Below are 18,240 nucleotides of genomic sequence, written 5' to 3' on the forward strand. Positions count from 1 at the left end.
CTGTCCTTCTCCCCCAGCTTCACTCTCTGACCATCCTAGGTGACAGACATTCCTTCTCCACCAGCCTCACTCTCTGACCACTGAGCATCCTAAGTGACAGACTGTCCTTCTCCCCCATCCTCACTCTCTGACCATCCTAGGTGACAGACTGTCCTTCTCCCCCATCCTCACTCTCTGACCACTGAGCATCCTAAGTGACAGACTGTCCTTCTCCCCCATCCTCACTCTCTGACCATCCTAGGTGACAGACTGTCCTTCTCCCCCATCCTCACTCTCTGACCACTGAGCATCCTAAGTGACAGACTGTCCTTCTCCCCCATCCTCACTCTCTGACCATCCTAGGTGACAGACTGTCCTTCTCCCCCATCCTCACTCTCTGACCACTGAGCATCCTAAGTGACAGACTGTCCTTCTCCCCCCATCCTCACTCTCTGACCATCCTAGGTGACAGACTGTCCTTCTCCCCCAGCTTCACTCTCTGACCATCCTAAGTGACAGACTGTCCTTCTCCCCCATCCTCACTCTCTGACCATCCTAGGTGACAGACTGTCCTTCTCCCCCAGCTTCACCCTCTGACCATCCTAAGTGACAGAATGTCCTTCTCCCCCAGCTTCACTCTCTGACCATCCTAAGTGACAGACTGTCCTTCTCCCCCAGCTTCACTCTCTGACCATCCTAAGTGACAGACTGTCCTTCTCCCCCAGCTTCACTCTCTGACCATCCTAAGTGACAGACTGTCCTTCTCCCCCATCCTCACTCTCTGACCATCCTAGGTGACAGACTGTCCTTCTCCCCCAGCTTCACTCTCTGACCATCCTAAGTGACAGACTGTCCTTCTCCCCCAGCTTCACTCTCTGACCATCCTAAGTGACAGACTGTCCTTCTCCCCCAGCTTCACTCTCTGACCACTGAGCATCCTAAATGACAGACTGTCCTTCTCCCCCAGCTTCACTCTCTGACCATCCTAAGTGACAGACTGTCCTTCTCCCCCAGCATCACTCTCTGACCATCCTAAGTGACAGACTGTCCTTCTCCCCCATCCTCACTCTCTGACCATCCTAGGTGACAGACTGTCCTTCTCCCCCAGCTTCACTCTCTGATCATCCTAAGTGACAGACTGTCCTTCTCCCCCAGCTTCACTCTCTGACCATCCTAAGTGGCAGACTGTCCTTCTCCCCCAGCTTCACTCTCTGACCACTGAGCATCCTAAGTGACAGACTGTCCTTCTCCCCCAGCTTCACTCTCTGACCATCCTAAGTGACAGACTGTCCTTCTCCCCCAGCTTCACTCTCTGACCACTGAGCATCCTAAGTGACAGACTGTCCTTCTCCCCCAGCTTCACTCTCTGACCATCCTAAGTGACAGACTGCCCTTTTCCCCCAGCTTCACTCTCTGACCATCTTAAGTGACAGACTGTCCTTCTCCCCCATCCTCACTCTCTGATCACTGATCATCCTAAGTGACAGACTGTCCTTCTCCCCCATCCTCACTCTCTGACCATCCTAGGTGACAGACTGTCCTTCTCCCCCAGCTTCACTCTCTGACCATCCTAAGTGACAGACTGTCCTTCTCCCCCAGCTTCACTCTCTGACCATCCTAAGTGACAGACTGTCCTTCTCCCCCAGCTTCACTCTCTGACCATCCTAAGTGACAGACTGTCCTTCTCCCCCAGCTTCACTCTCTGACCATCCTAGGTGACAGACTGTCCTTCTCCCCCATCCTCACTCTCTGACCACTGAGCATCCTAGGTGACAGAGTGTCCATCTCCCCCAGCTTCAATCTCTGACCATCCTAGGTGACAGACTGTCCTTCTCCCCATCCTCACTCTCTGACCACTGAGCATCCTAGGTGACAGACTGTCCTTCTCCCCCATCCTCACTCTCTGACCATCCTAGGTGACAGACTGTCCTTCTCCCCCATCCTCACTCTCTGACCATCCTAAGTGACAGACTGTCCTTCTCCCCCAGCTTCACTCTCTGACCATCCTAAGTGACAGACTGTCCTTCTCCCCCAGCTTCACTCTCTGACCATCCTAAGTGACAGACTGTCCTTCTCCCCCAGCTTCACTCTCTGACCATCCTAAGTGACAGACTTCCGGGGGGATCAGACTTTCACCTCAGTGGGACAATTTGGCCATCCATGATGTCCTGTAACCTCCCACCCCCGTCACACACATGTTCTGCTCTTCGCTCATCAGTGTTGGAGCCGCAGGCTGAGGATCTGTGGAGTCAGAGCAGAGAAGCGGCAGCCATGGAGAGTGAAGAGCCAATCCAAAGCCAGGAGCAGCCAGACAGGGAGGAGTCAACCGGGAGACCTGACAGTGTCTACACATCACTCTTCTTCATTCATCTCACCAACATTCATGATGGCTGAGCGAGGAGCGATAGATGATGAAGGAGGAGAATGACCAGTAATAGGGATGAGAGCTGATGAGTGAGGAGCGATAGATGATGAAGGAGGAGAATGACCAGTAATAGGGATGAGAGCTGATGAGTGAGGAGCGATAGATGATGAAGGAGGAGAATGACCAGTAATAGGGGTGAGAGCTGATGAGTGAGGAGCGATAGATGATGAAGGAGGAGAATGACAAGTAATAGGGGTGAGAGCTGATGAGTGAGGAGCGATAGATGATGAAGGAGGAAAATGACCAGTAATAGGGGTGAGAGCTGATGAGCGAGGAGCGATAGATGATGAAGGAGGAGAATGACCAGTAATAGGGGTGAGAGCGGATGAGTGAGGAGCGATAGATGATGAAGGAGGAGAATGACCAGTAATAGGGGTGAGAGTTGATGAGTGAGGAATGATAGATGATGGAGGAGGAGAAACACCAGTAAATAGTGTGAGGATTGATGAAAGAGGAGAGTGACCGGTAATAGGAGTGAGAGTTGATGAGCGAAGATTGATACACAATGAAGGAGGAGACTGACCAGTAATAGAAGTTAGTTGATAAACGAGGACTGACACATGAAGGAGGAGTAAGGCCAGTAATAGAGATGAGAGTTGAGGAGTAATCATGACAAAGGAAGAAAATGACCAGTAATTGGGGTGAGAGTTGATGAGTGAGGAGCGATACAAGGCGAAGGAAGGAGACGATGGAGGAGAAAGACCAGTAAAAGGGGTGAGAACTGATAAACGAGGAGTGACAGATGATGAATGATGAGTAAGACCAGTAATAGGGGTGAGAGTTGAAGAGTGAGGAGTGATAAATGATGAAGGAGGAGAATGACTAGTAATAGGAGTGAGAGTTGATAAATGAGGAGTGGTAGATAATGAAGGAGGAAAATGACCAGTAATAGGGGTGAGAGTTGATGAGTGAGGAGTGATAAATTATGAGAATGACCAGTGATAGGGGTGAGAGTTGAAGAGTGAGGAGTGATAGATGATGAAGGAGGAGAATGACCAGTAATAGGGGTGAGAGTTGAAGAGTGAGGAGTGATAGATGATGAAGGAGGAGAATGACCAGTAATAGGGGTGAGAGTTGAAGAGTGAGGAGTGATAGATGATGAAGGAGGAGAATGACCAGTAATAGGGGTGAGAGTTGATGAGTGAGGAGTGATACATAACAACGGATAAGAATGACCAATAACAGGAGTGAGAGTTGATAAATGAGGAGTGGTAGATGATGGAGGAAAATGACCAGTAATAGGGGTGAGAGTTGATGAGAGGAGTGATAGATGATGAAAGAGGAGAATGACCAGTATTAGGAGTGAGATTTGACGAGTGAGGAGTGGTAGAAGATGGAGGAAGAGAATGACCAGTAATAGGGGTGAGAGTTGATGAGTGAGGAGCGATACAAGGCGAAGGAAGAGAATGATCAGTAAAAAGGGGTGAGAGCTGAAGAACGAGGAGTGAGAATTGATAGAAGGAGAATGACCAGTAATAGATGAGAGCTGATGAGTGAGGAGTGAGAATTGGAAGAAGGAGAATGACCAGTAATAGGTGAGAGCTGACGAGCGAGGAGTAAGAATTGGTAGAAGGAGAATGGCCAGTAATAGATGAGAGCTGATGAGTGAGGAGTGAGAATTGGAAGAAGGAGAATGGCCAGAAAGAGATGAGAGCTGATGAGCGAGGAGTGAGAATTGATAGAAGGGGATCAACGCTTTCAAAGACCGAAAAATTTAATAGTGAGGAAGAATTGTAACCAAAACCACAGATTGAATGAGGCACGAGGTGCTGAACAAGAGAGGAAACGTTCGGTGAATGACCCACATCACTCACAGGTCACATCAGAGACGGAGGTGAGATGTAGAATGTCAGGCAGTATAGATCAGGATGTCAGATGTCACTCATCCATCAACTCCACCATCCCCCGAAACATTCCATCACCTCTCATCACTCACATTTACTAATAAAGCACAGAGAGGAATCCGCAAATTATAAGAGTCACCTGTGACTGTATCTGCAACACGTGACCAATCATTTCACTGTACCTGTAATATCTGACCACACCCCTCTTACCTGTCACTGTACCTGTAATATCCGACCACACCCCCCTCACCTGTCACTGTACCTGTAATATCCGACCACACCCCCCTCACCTGTCACTGTACCTGTAATATCCGACCACATCCCTCTCACCTGTCACTGTACCTGTAATATCCGACCACACCCCCCTCACCTGTCACTGTACCTGTAATATCCGACCACACCCCCCTCACCTGTCACTGTACCTGTAATATCCGACCACACCCCTCTCACCTGTCACTGTACCTGTAATATCCGACCACACCCCCCTCACCTGTCACTGTACCTGTAATATCCGACCACACCCCCCTCACCTGTCACTGTACCTGTAATATCCGACCACATCCCTCTCACCTGTCACTGTACCTGTAATATCCGACCACACCCCCCTCACCTGTCACTGTACCTGTAATATCCGACCACACCCCCCTCACCTGTCACTGTACCTGTAATATCCGACCACACCCCTCTCACCTGTCACTGTACCTGTAATATCCGACCACACCCCCCTCACCTGTCACTGTACCTGTAATATCCGACCACACCCCCCTCACCTGTCACTGTACCTGTAATATCCGACCACATCCCTCTCACCTGTCACTGTACCTGTAATATCCGACCACACCCCCCTCACCTGTCACTGTACCTGTAATATCCGACCACACCCCCCTCACCTGTCACTGTACCTGTAATATCCGACCACACCCCTCTCACCTGTCACTGTACCTGTAATATCTGACCACACCCCTCTCACCTGTCACTGTACCTGTAATATCTGACCACACCCCTCTCACCTGTCACTGTACCTGTAATATCCGACCACACCCCCCTCACCTGTCACTGTACCTGTAATATCCGACCACACCCCTCTCACCTGTCACTGTACCTGTAATATCTGACCACATCCCTCTCACCTGTCACTGTACCTGTAATACCTGATCACACCCCTCTCACCTGTCACTGTACCTGTAATATCTGATCACAACTCCCTCACCTGTCACTGTACCTGTAATATTTGACCACACCCCTCTCACCTGTCACTGTACCTGTAATATCTGACCACACCCTTCTCACCTGTCACTGTACCTGTAATATCCGACTACACCCCTCTCACCTGTCACTGTACCTGTAATATCTGATCACACCCTCTTACCTGTCACTGTACCTATAATATCTGACCACACCCCCCTCACCTGTCACTGTACCTATAATATCTGACCACACCCCTCTCACCTGTCACTGTACCTGTAATATCTGATCACACCCCACTCCCCTGTCACTGTACCTGTAATATCTGACCACACCCCTCTCACCTGTCACTGTAATATCTGATCACACCCCTCTCACCTGTCACTGTACCTGTAATACCTGATCTCACCCCCTCATCTGTCATTGTACCTGTACTATCTGATCACACGCCCCTCACCTGTCACTGTACCTGTAATATCTGATCACACCCCACTCACCTGTCACTGTACCTGTAATATCTGACCACACCCATCTCACCTGTCACTGTACCTGTAATATCTGATCACACCCCACTCACCTGTCAATGTACCTGTAATATCTGACCACACCCATCTCACCTGTCACTGTACCTGTAATATCTGACCACACCCTTCTCACCTGTCACTGTACCTGTAATATCTGAACACACCCATCTCACCTGTCACTGTACCTGTAATATCTGATCACACCCCTCTCACCTGTCACTGTACCTGTAATATCTGACCACACCCATCTCACCTGTCACTGTACCTGTAATATCTGACCACACCCCTCTCACCTGTCACTGTACCTGTAATATCTGACCACACCCTTCTCACCTGTCACTGTACCTGTAATATCTGACCACACCCATCTCACCTGTCACTGTACCTGTAATATCTGACCACACCCCTCTCACCTGTCACTGTACCTGTAATATCTGATCACACCCCACTCACCTGTCACTGTACCTGTAATATCTGACCACATCCCTCTCCCCTGTCACTGTACCTGTACTATCTGATCACACGCCCCTCACCTGTCTCTGTACCTGTAATATCTGACCACACCCCTCTCACCTGTCTCTGTACCTGTAATATCTGATCACACCCCTCTCACTTGTCTCTGTACCTGTAATACCTGATCCCACCTGTCACTGTAATATCTGATCACACCCCTCTCACCTGTCACTATACCTATAATATCTGATCACACCCCTCTCACCTGTCACTGTACCTGTACTATCTGATCACACCCCATCCCACCTGTCACTGTACCTGTAATATCTGATCACACCCCATCCCACCTGTCACTGTACCTGTAATATCTGATCACACCCCATCCCACCTGTCACTGTACCTGTAATATCTGACCACACCCATCTCACCTGTCACTGTACCTGTACTATCTGATCACACCCCTCTCACCTGTCACTATACCTATAATATCTGATCACACCCCTCTCACCTGTCACTGTACCTGTACTATCTGATCACACCCCTCTCACCTGTCACTATACCTATAATATCTGATCACACCCCTCTCACCTGTCACTGTACCTGTACTATCTGATCACACCCCATCCCACCTGTCACTGTACCTGTAATATCTGACCACACCCATCTCACCTGTCACTGTACCTGTAATATCCGACCACACCCCTCTCACCTGTCACTGTACCTGTAATATCTGACCACATCCCTCTCACCTGTCACTGTACCTGTAATACCTGATCACACCCCTCTCACCTGTCACTGTACCTGTAATATCTGATCACAACTCCCTCACCTGTCACTGTACCTGTAATATTTGACCACACCCCTCTCACCTGTCACTGTACCTGTAATATCTGACCACACCCTTCTCACCTGTCACTGTACCTGTAATATCCGACTACACCCCTCTCACCTGTCACTGTACCTGTAATATCTGATCACACCCTCTTACCTGTCACTGTACCTATAATATCTGACCACACCCCCCTCACCTGTCACTGTACCTATAATATCTGACCACACCCCTCTCACCTGTCACTGTACCTGTAATATCTGATCACACCCCACTCCCCTGTCACTGTACCTGTAATATCTGACCACACCCCTCTCACCTGTCACTGTAATATCTGATCACACCCCTCTCACCTGTCACTGTACCTGTAATACCAGATCTCACCCCCTCATCTGTCATTGTACCTGTACTATCTGATCACACGCCCCTCACCTGTCACTGTACCTGTAATATCTGATCACACCCCACTCACCTGTCACTGTACCTGTAATATCTGACCACACCCATCTCACCTGTCACTGTACCTGTAATATCTGATCACACCCCACTCACCTGTCAATGTACCTGTAATATCTGACCACACCCATCTCACCTGTCACTGTACCTGTAATATCTGACCACACCCTTCTCACCTGTCACTGTACCTGTAATATCTGAACACACCCATCTCACCTGTCACTGTACCTGTAATATCTGATCACACCCCTCTCACCTGTCACTGTACCTGTAATATCTGACCACACCCATCTCACCTGTCACTGTACCTGTAATATCTGACCACACCCCTCTCACCTGTCACTGTACCTGTAATATCTGACCACACCCTTCTCACCTGTCACTGTACCTGTAATATCTGACCACACCCATCTCACCTGTCACTGTACCTGTAATATCTGACCACACCCCTCTCACCTGTCACTGTACCTGTAATATCTGATCACACCCCACTCACCTGTCACTGTACCTGTAATATCTGACCACATCCCTCTCCCCTGTCACTGTACCTGTACTATCTGATCACACGCCCCTCACCTGTCTCTGTACCTGTAATATCTGACCACACCCCTCTCACCTGTCTCTGTACCTGTAATATCTGATCACACCCCTCTCACTTGTCTCTGTACCTGTAATACCTGATCCCACCTGTCACTGTAATATCTGATCACACCCCTCTCACCTGTCACTATACCTATAATATCTGATCACACCCCTCTCACCTGTCACTGTACCTGTACTATCTGATCACACCCCATCCCACCTGTCACTGTACCTGTAATATCTGATCACACCCCATCCCACCTGTCACTGTACCTGTAATATCTGACCACACCCATCTCACCTGTCACTGTACCTGCAGGAAGTGGAAATATCCATTTTAAGAAAGTATAGAGATAGGAGAGGATTCATTCCAGGGAAGCCAGACAGGAAAGGGTGATAGACCTCTGTGTTGTGTGTACAGTCCTGTGCCAGGCAAATACATTTTTGGGGCACAAACGGTGTGGCCTGCATGGCGGCAGAAAGCCAGTGGAGCATGTGGACAGGGCAGCCAGTGACCATATGGAGCCACGCGTGGTGCTTACCTCCTCGGTACCAGAGCCAAAGATCAAGAGGTCGAAGGGTATGGCGGCCACCATGTCGATGAGGAACCAGCCTTTGAAGTAATGGATGGCGATCTTGCCTGGGTGGCTGACCACTTCTTCGTTGGTGTTGACGTAGGTGGTGCGGAAGTTGATGAGGATGTCGATGATGAACATGATGTCCACCATGAGGTCCACCACGCTCAGCGGGTTGCAGGAATAGCTGCAGTTTTCATTGGATGTGTCTTCTTGATCGTTTAGGAGGAAGGCGGCTGAGTAGGGAGTGAAGATAGCCGTGTAGATGACCAGTAGGAGGATCAGCCAGTCCCAGACGGCTTTAAAGGGACTGTAGTGAAGGATGGTCCACTTATGGATACGAGGAGCTTGCAGTTTGTACTCTGGAAGGACGTCTGCTCCCAGGGACAGGACCTGCGGGAGAAGGAGGCAGATTGTCAGTATCACATACGGGTGGAGCCAGATATGAGGCACTCTATTTGGCTATGTGAAGGGATTACCGCAAAACCCTTCACATGGCATCTGATTTAGTACAAAGCTAACTGGACACAACTGTTTTATGATGTCATAGTGAGGTTACAAAACAGATCATTCCATCCTAATGCTCTGCTCCCCTCTGTTCAGGCCTTGGGTTATAAGAAACCAAACTCAGTTTGGACCAATGGCCTCAATTGGGGACGTAAGATAATGAATGCGGAAGGAGGTGTCTAGGTGGGAGGAGTCAGAGAGCTCACCAATGCGGAAAGGTTCAGTAAGGACTGGGTCACGGCACTAATTTTGTAGCAGCATCAGATCTCTGGTGATTGGTACCTGATAAAGAGTTAAAGCTGTAACTAACCATTCCTATCTAGGAAGCAGAGATTAACTCACTTCTAAAAAGTTTATCAATGTTAGTTAAAATTAAATTTAAAAACGTTTGTGAACTTCTGAAGTTTAGAATTTCCCAAAAAAATGTGTACCAGAGAGCGTCAAATGATTCGAAATCCTGTCTGTGAAGATTCTCCATTACCTAGGTCACACCTCATACTCAAAGCCAGGGGCAAAATCCGGCCCGCCAGGCCATTTCATCTGGCCCTTGCACCTCACCTGCAGCTAGGACACCCCTTATGTCTCAGGCCCCCAGCATCCCCTGAGTTCCAGGACACGCCCAGGGAGTATAAATGCCAGCTCTGCCCAGCTTCCTGTGCTCAGAGAGATCCTGCCTGATGGGACAGCAGTGACTGGGCAAGTGAGCTGTCCCCAGGTGCTGGGTCCTCATCTGATAAGTCTGGTGTGCGGGCCACCAGCAGTGAGCACAAGAGCACACAGCATCTATCCAAGCCTCAGTCACTGGAGAGGACTCTGTTACAGTCCATGTGGAGAAGCTGTCCAAGCAGTGGGTTGGTTCTATCTATGGCCCCCAGAGCCTCCTGACCGAAGTCGGCATCAGCAGTGCCTGTGTGAAGTCTGTGAGAGCAGGATATCCCCTGAGCTCACAGTCTGCTGAATGAATGATTAATCTCTTGGAACACCTGAGAATCTTCAGCTCTTTATCCTATCAGTAAACTGAACTCAGAACACTCTGCTGCCATCTAGTGGCCATTAGTAGAACTGCAATGGAATTGTTTTCACATGTTTTATGCCTGTTTCTCCCTTCCTCATATTGCTGTTTTGTACTGCAAATCCCTGTCCACATGATCTCCTGTGTAATCTATGTTCTACATTGTTAACTAAAGTAGAAATTGCACATCACCACTGGTCTGATCATTTGGCTGATACCGTTACATAACACTAGTAGTTACATTGAACTGGACTTGTTCTGTAATGTTGAAGATGTTCCGTAGCTTCTCCAAGCTGCTTCCTCGGTCCTAATCAGAATCAGGGAGGTACCCCAACATTTATTTCCACATGGGTGGCACCAGCACTAATCTAATCACCAATGAATGTGTCAAGGCAGATGGTTTCCAAGAGGCATGAAAGAGTTCATCTACGTCAATCTGGAACAACCATCACTTAACAGAGGTGGGGGCCCTCAACACCATCTGTCCTCCACATATAATGCCGTTTTATCATCTCTAGGCTGCGGCTGCTTGACAACATTTCACACATTATCCTTTTACATTGAAGGATTAACATCTATGGAGCCTTCCTGACACCATGGATGGGATTATGGAACCGTACCAGGGTGGTAAAACAACATTCACACCTCCCTTCCTGGGTTTCTGGCAATCAACATCTGCCTTGACACATTCCATGGTGATTGGATTAAGGTGTCTGTGGAGATATAAATGTTGGGGTGTCTACCTAACACTCATCAGAACTGAAGAAGTGGCTTGGAGAAGATATGAAATGTCTTCAAATTTACAGAACAAGTCCAGATAAATGAAACCTACCACAGCCAGTGACACCAAAGGGTGCAGAATGGCGTGGGAAGCTCCTGGACCAAAAAAAAGCTGCCTGAGACATTTCCTTCAATAATCCTACCGGGGACAATGAGGCCCCAACCCTACCAGGGACAATGAGGCCCCAACCCTACCGGGGACAATGAGGCCCCAATCCTACCAGGGACAATGAGGCCCCAATCCTACCGGGGACAATGAGGCCCCAATCCTACCAGGGACAATGAGGCCCCAACCCTACCGGGGACAATGAGGCTCCAATCCTACCGGGGACAATGAGGCCCAAATCCTACCGGGGACAATGAGGCCCCAATCCTACCAGGGACAATGAGGCCCCAACCCTACCGGGGACAATGAGGCCCCAATCCTACCAGGGACAATGAGGCCCCAATCCTACCGGGGACAATGAGGCCCCAATCCTACCGGGGACAATGAGGCCCCAATCCTACCAGGGACAATGAGGCCCCAATCCTACCAGGGACAATGAGGCCCCAACCCTACCGGGGACAATGAGGCCCCAATCCTACCGGGGACAATGAGGCCCCAATCCTACCAGGGACAATGAGGCCCCAATCCTACCGGGGACAATGAGGCCCCAATCCTACCGGGGACAATGAGGCCCCAATCCTACCAGGGACAATGAGGCCCCAACCCTACCGGGGACAATGAGGCCCTAATCCTACCGGGGACAATGAGGCCCCAATCCTACCAGGGACAATGAGGCCCCAATCCTACCGGGGACAATGAGGCCCCAATCCTACCGGGGACAATGAGGCCCCAATCCTACCAGGGACAATGAGGCCCCAATCCTACCGGGGACAATGAGGCCCCAATCCTACCAGGGACAATGAGGCCCCAATCCTACCGGGGACAATGAGGTCCCATTCACAGCTCAGAGGATTGTAGTGGGAAGTTACTAAAAAAAAATGAATGATTCTCTATGGAGACGATTTGCATCTCCACTTCGAGTCGCCTGAAGCCAAACGCCTGAAGCTCGAAAAAGTTCTGCAGCTTTTCTTGTAGCTCAAAGCAGACGCTGGGCTTTCCAAGCTTTTTCTTTTTGTTCCTCAGAAATGCATGGAAATGCTTGATTTGAGCATTTTAACACGTTTTATCGCATGCATTTCTGCTGAAATTTAATAATGAAATAAAAATAAACAATAAATGAAATGCAATAAATAAATAAATAATAATATTCATACCTAAAAAAATTATATTATTACCGTATATTAAATAAATGAACCCCAATAATAATCCCTAATCCTAAAATCAATCCCTAACCTTAACCTCTAACCCTAATATTTATTCATAACCCTAACCTCTAACACTAATAAGAATCCATTACCCTAATATCAATCCTTAACCCTAACCCCTTACCCTAATATTAACCCCTAACTCTACTATTAATTCCTAACCCTAATATTTATTCATAACCCTAATATTTATTCCTAACCCTAATATTTATTCCTAACCCTAATATAAATTTCTAATCCTAATAATAATTCCTAACTCAAATCTCTTACCCTGAAATTAACCCCTAATCCTAATATTAATTCCTAACCCTAATAATAATCCTTAACCCTAACCCCTTACCCTAATATTAATTCCTAACCCTAATATTTATTCATAACCCTAATATGAATTCCTAACCCTAATATTAACCATTAACCCTAGTATTTATTCCTTACCCTAACCTCTAACCCTAATATTAACCCCTAACCCTAATATGAATTCCTAACCCTAACCTCTAACCCTAAAATTAACCCCTAACCCTAATATTAATTCCCAACCCTAATATTAACCCCTAACCCTAATATGAATTTCTATCCCTAACTGCTAACCCTAATATTAATTCCTAACCCTAATATTAACCCCTAACCCTAATATTAATTCCTAACCCTAATATTAACCCCTAACCCTAATATTAACCCCTAACCCTAATATTTATTCATAACCCTAATATGAATTCCTAACCCTAACCTCTAACCCTAAAATTAACCCCTAACCCTAATATTAATCCCTAAACCTTATCCCAATATTGATCTCTAACCCTAACTCTAATTATAATCTCTAACCCTAATATTAACCCCTAACCCTAATATTAACCCCTAACCCTAATATTAATTCCTAACCTTAACCTCTAACCCTAATATTAACCCCTAACCCTAATATTAATTCCTAACCCTAACATTAATTCATAGCACTAATATTAACTACTAACCCTAATATTTATCCCTAATCCCTAACCCTAGTATTACTTCCTAACCCTAACCTCTAACCCTAATATTAATGCCTAACCCTAATATTAATTCCCTAACCCTAATAATAATCCCTAACCCTAATATTAACCCCTAACCCTAACCTCTAACCCCAATAATAATCCCTAACCCTAATATTAACCCCTAACCCTAACCTCTAACCCTAATATTAACCTCTAACCCTAATAATAATTCCTAACCCAAATCTCTTACCCTGATATTAACTTGGGGTTGAGGTCAGGACTCTGTCCAGGTCAGTCAAGTTCCTCCACCCCAAACTCACTCATCCATCATCCATCATGTCTTTATGGACCTTGATTTGTGCACCGGTCCAATCATTTGGTGGAGGGGAGCTTATGGTGTGGGGGAGGGGGAGATTATGGTGTGGGGGAGGGGGAGATTATGTTGTGAATTCCGCAGTGCAAGCGGAGAAGAAGCTGTCATCTGCCGGCTCAGCGGGGATCGGCGGATCGATCCCCGCTGAGCAGAACGGATCCGTCTACGGAGGCGGACCGTGTGAAAGAGCCCTAAATTTTCCGATTCTTTATTGTCCCGTCTCAGTGAATAAAAAGACAAGGTGGCTTACGCGTTTCGGCGATGCACAAAATAAAAAATTAAATAAAATAAATAATTGTATAAATAAAAAAAATGTCCAAAGGTCAATGAGTGAAAACCCTGCAAGGTGCAAATATATAAAAACAACGAATCCTCCACCAAACGTATCCTTATCTAACCTCGACAAATCAGAGACGGTGAGGTGAATAATAATGTGAATTGTAACGATCGGGCGATGGCGCGGTGCCCACGGTGCGGGATTTTATTTCTTCGTCTTCCAGCAGTAATGAGGATCGTTCGCCGCCGCGCTCTCCTGCGCTTTATTTATCGTTTCATTACTTCTCGAACACAAACTTCCCTCCCACCTTGTTTGAGGCTTCCCGCCATCACTGCGCACCACCACCTGCCCCCCCCCCCCCAAAACCCTGGCGGAGGACGCGCGGCGCGGAACGTGAGAGATGTGAGGAGGGAGAGGGACCTCGCTGACTCCACAATTCACATCATCTGTAGCAGAGATCCTTAAAGGGGCCGTCCACCTAGAGAGCCATTTACAGTGGAGAATCAAAGTTCATTTGGCGCACAAAGAATTCTTGGCAGAAACAAAAATGAATTATTTACACATCGTTATACTGAACTTTTATCAAGTAATCCAACTCAGAGTGAGCAGGCTGCATGCAACCTGAACCCATTGGTTCCAAAGAGGGACAGACTCAGAGTGAGCAAGCTGCATGCAACCTGATCAAAGTAGTCTAAAAGAGGGACAGACTCAGAGTGAGCAGACTGCATGCAACCTGAACATAGTAGTCTAAAAGAGGGACAGACTCAGAGTGAGCAGGCTGCATGTAACCTGATCAAAGTAGTCTAAAAGAGGGACAGACTCAGAGTGAGCAGGCTGCATGCAACCTGATCATAGTAGTCTAAAAGAGGGACAGACTCAGAGTGAGCAGGCTGCATGCAACCTGAACATAGTAGTCTAAAAGAGGGACAGACTCAGAGTGAGCAGGCTGCATGTAACCTGAACATAGTAGTCTAAAAGAGGGACAGACTCAGAGTGAGCAGGCTGCATGCAACCTGAACATAGTAGTCTAAAAGAGGGACAGACTCAGAGTGAGCAGGCTGCATGCAACCTGATCATAGTAGTCTAAAAGAGGGACAGACTCAGAGTGAGCAGGCTGCATGCAACCTGAACATAGTAGTCTAAAAGAGGGACAGACTCAGAGTGAGCAGGCTGCATGCAACCTGAACATAGTAGTCTAAAAGAGGGACAGACTCAGAGTGAGCAGGCTGCATGTAACCTGAACATAGTAGTCTAAAAGAGGGACAGACTCAGAGTGAGCAGGCTGCATGTAGCCTGAACATAGTAGTCTAAAAGAGGGACAGACTCAGAGTGAGCAGGCTGCATGCAACCTGATCATAGTAGTCTAAAAGAGGGACAGACTCAGAGTGAGCAGGCTGCATGCAACCTGAACATAGTAGTCTATAGGAGGGACAGACTCAGAGTGAGCAGGCTGCATGTAACCTGAACCCATTGGTCCCAAAGAGGGACAGACTCAGAGTGAGCAGACTGCATGCAACCTGAACATAGTAGTCTAAAAGAGGGACTGACTCAGAATGAGCAGGCTGCATGCAACCTGAACATAGTAGTCTAAAAGAGGGACAGACTCAGAGTGAACAGGCTGCATGTAACCTCAGCCCAGTAGTCTATAGGAGGGACAGACTCAGGAGTCTCTGGAAGAATCTCCAGCTGTGCTACCGACACCCTCCACCTCACCTCACTAATATTACCCCCCCTCCACCTTACTAATATTACCTCCCCCCTTCCCCCTCCCCCCACTACTTATTATTCAGGATTTATAGCACCAACAGTTTGCGTATGGCGGTACAAAATAAAGTTCGAACAGTTACAATACAATAGATCTCTCACGCCTCCTCCGGGCCCTGAGCCAGCATGTGGGCAGTGTAGTGAGGGGGGGGGGGGGAGTTGGACCTTCTGCTCATATTTCATTGGACGATAACACGGCAGCTGCTCTCACAGTGCGTGTGATGTGATGATGTCACTGCTTTTATTTCTAGAAGTGTTACACTGATAAAATATTAGTGAAAATGGCGCCCCCTATAGAGCTCCGCGAGTAAGACAGAGAGCGGCTCCATCCATTCTCCAATGTGCCAGATAATGGCGCCCCCTATAGAGCTCCGCGAGTAAGACAGAGAGCGGCTCCATCCATTCTCCTATGTGCCAAAATATGGGAATAAATTATATTTGAGGCTTAAATATCCATCCATGTGTACCCAAATATATCCATAGAAACCAAAACAGAGCTGATTATTTACCAAAAACTTTCCATTATTCAAAATACAATCAAAAAATGTCCAGAGTAGAATTTCTTCAAAACTCCACTTTATATATACAGTATCTGACAAAAGTAAGTACACCCCTCACATTTGTGTAAATATTTTATTCTATCTTTTCATGTGACAACACTGAAGAAATGAGACTTTGCTACAATGTAAAGTAGTGAGTGTACAGCTTGTATAACAGTGTAAATTTACTGTCCCCTCAAAATAACTCAACACACAGCCATTAATGTCTAAACCGCTGGCAACAAAAGTCAGTACACCCCTAAGTGACAATGTCCAAATTGGGCCCAATTAGCCATTTTCCCTCCCCGGTGTCATGTGACTCGTTAGTGTTACAAGGTCTCAGGTGTGAATGGGGGGCAGGTGTGTTAAATTTGGTGTTATCGCTCTCACTCTCTCATACTGCTCACTGGAAGTTCAACATGACACCTCATGGCAAAGAACTCTCTGAGGATCTGAAAAAAATAATTGTTGCTCTACATAAAGATGGCCTAGGCTATAAGAAGATTGCCAAGACCCTGAAACTGAGCTGCAGCACGGTGGCCAAGACCATACAGCGGTTTACCAGGACAGGTTCCACTCAGAACAGGCCTCGCCATGGTCCACCATAGTAGTTGAGTGCCGTGCTCAGCGTCATATCCAGAGGTTGTCTTTGGGAAATAGACGTATGAGTGCTGCCAGCATTGCTGCAGAGGTTGAAGGGGTGGGGGAGGGGTCAGCCTGTCAGTGCTCAGACCATACGCCGCACACTGCATCAAATTGGTCTGCATGGCTGTCATCCCAGAAGGAAGCCTCTTCTAAAGATGATGGACAAGAAAGCCCGCAAACAGTTTTCTGAAGACAAGCAGACTAAGGACATGGATTACTGGAACCATCTCCTGTGCTCTGATGAGACCAAGATAAACTTATTTGGTTCAGATGGTGTCAGGCGTGTGTGGGGGCAACCAGGTGAGGAGTACAAAGACAAGTGTGTCTTCCTACAGTCAGGCATGGTGGTGGGGGTGTCATGGTCTGGGGCTGCATGAGTGCTGCCGGCACTGGGGAGCTACAGATCATTGAGGGAACCATGAATGCCAACATGTACTGTGACATACTGAAGCAGAGCATGATCCCCTCCCTTCAGAGACTGGGGGGCAGGGCAGTATTCCAACATAACGACCCCAAACACCTCCAAGATGACCACTGCCTTGTTAAAGAAGCTGAGGGTAAAGGTGATGGACTGGCCAAGCGTCTCCAGACCTAAACCCTATTGAGCATCTGTGGGACATCCTCAAACAGAAGGTGGAGGAGGGGAAGGTCTCTAACATCCACCAGCTCTGTGATGTCATCATGGAGGAGGGGAAGAGGACTCCAGGGGCAGCCTGTGAAGCTCTGGTGAACTCCATGCCCAAGAGGGTTAAGGCAGTGCTGGAAAATAATGGCGGCCACACAAAATATTGACACGTTGGGCCCAAGTTGGACATTTTCCCTTAGGGGTGTACTGACTTTTGTTGCCAGCGGTTTAGACATTAATGGCTGTGTGTTGAGTTATTTTGAGGGGACAGTAAATTTACACTGTTATACAAGCTGTACACTCACTACTTTACATTGTAGCAAAGTGTCATTTCTTCAGTGTTGTCACATGGGAGGGGTGTACTTACTATTGTCAGATACTGTATATGTATGTGGAGTTTTGAAGAAATTCTATTATGGATATTTTTTTATTGTATTTTAAGACCACTTACATGTGTGTGACCTCTTACATGTGTGTGACCCCCTTACATGTGTGTGACCTCTTACATGTGTGTGACCCCTTACATGTGTGTGACTGCTTATATGTGTGTAATCGCTTACATGTGTGTGACCTCTTACATGTGTGTG

General features: G+C 47.5%; 1 protein-coding gene across 2 annotated transcripts in view; it reads right to left on the minus strand.

Annotated features, from left to right (window-relative positions):
- KCNH2 (potassium voltage-gated channel subfamily H member 2) overlaps positions 1–18,240 on the minus strand; it is a 275,734-nt gene that overhangs the window by 33,249 nt on the left and 224,245 nt on the right. For both annotated transcript variants that reach the window (XM_082258537.1, XM_082258536.1), the window contains exon 6: positions 8,820–9,245. In XM_082258537.1, coding sequence (XP_082114663.1) covers positions 8,820–9,245 — 426 coding nt within the window. The remainder of the gene's footprint in view (positions 1–8,819; positions 9,246–18,240) is intronic.

This window comes from Pelophylax lessonae, assembly GCF_965119305.1.
Source record: "Pelophylax lessonae genome assembly, chromosome: 5".
NCBI lineage: Eukaryota > Metazoa > Chordata > Amphibia > Anura > Ranidae > Pelophylax > Pelophylax lessonae.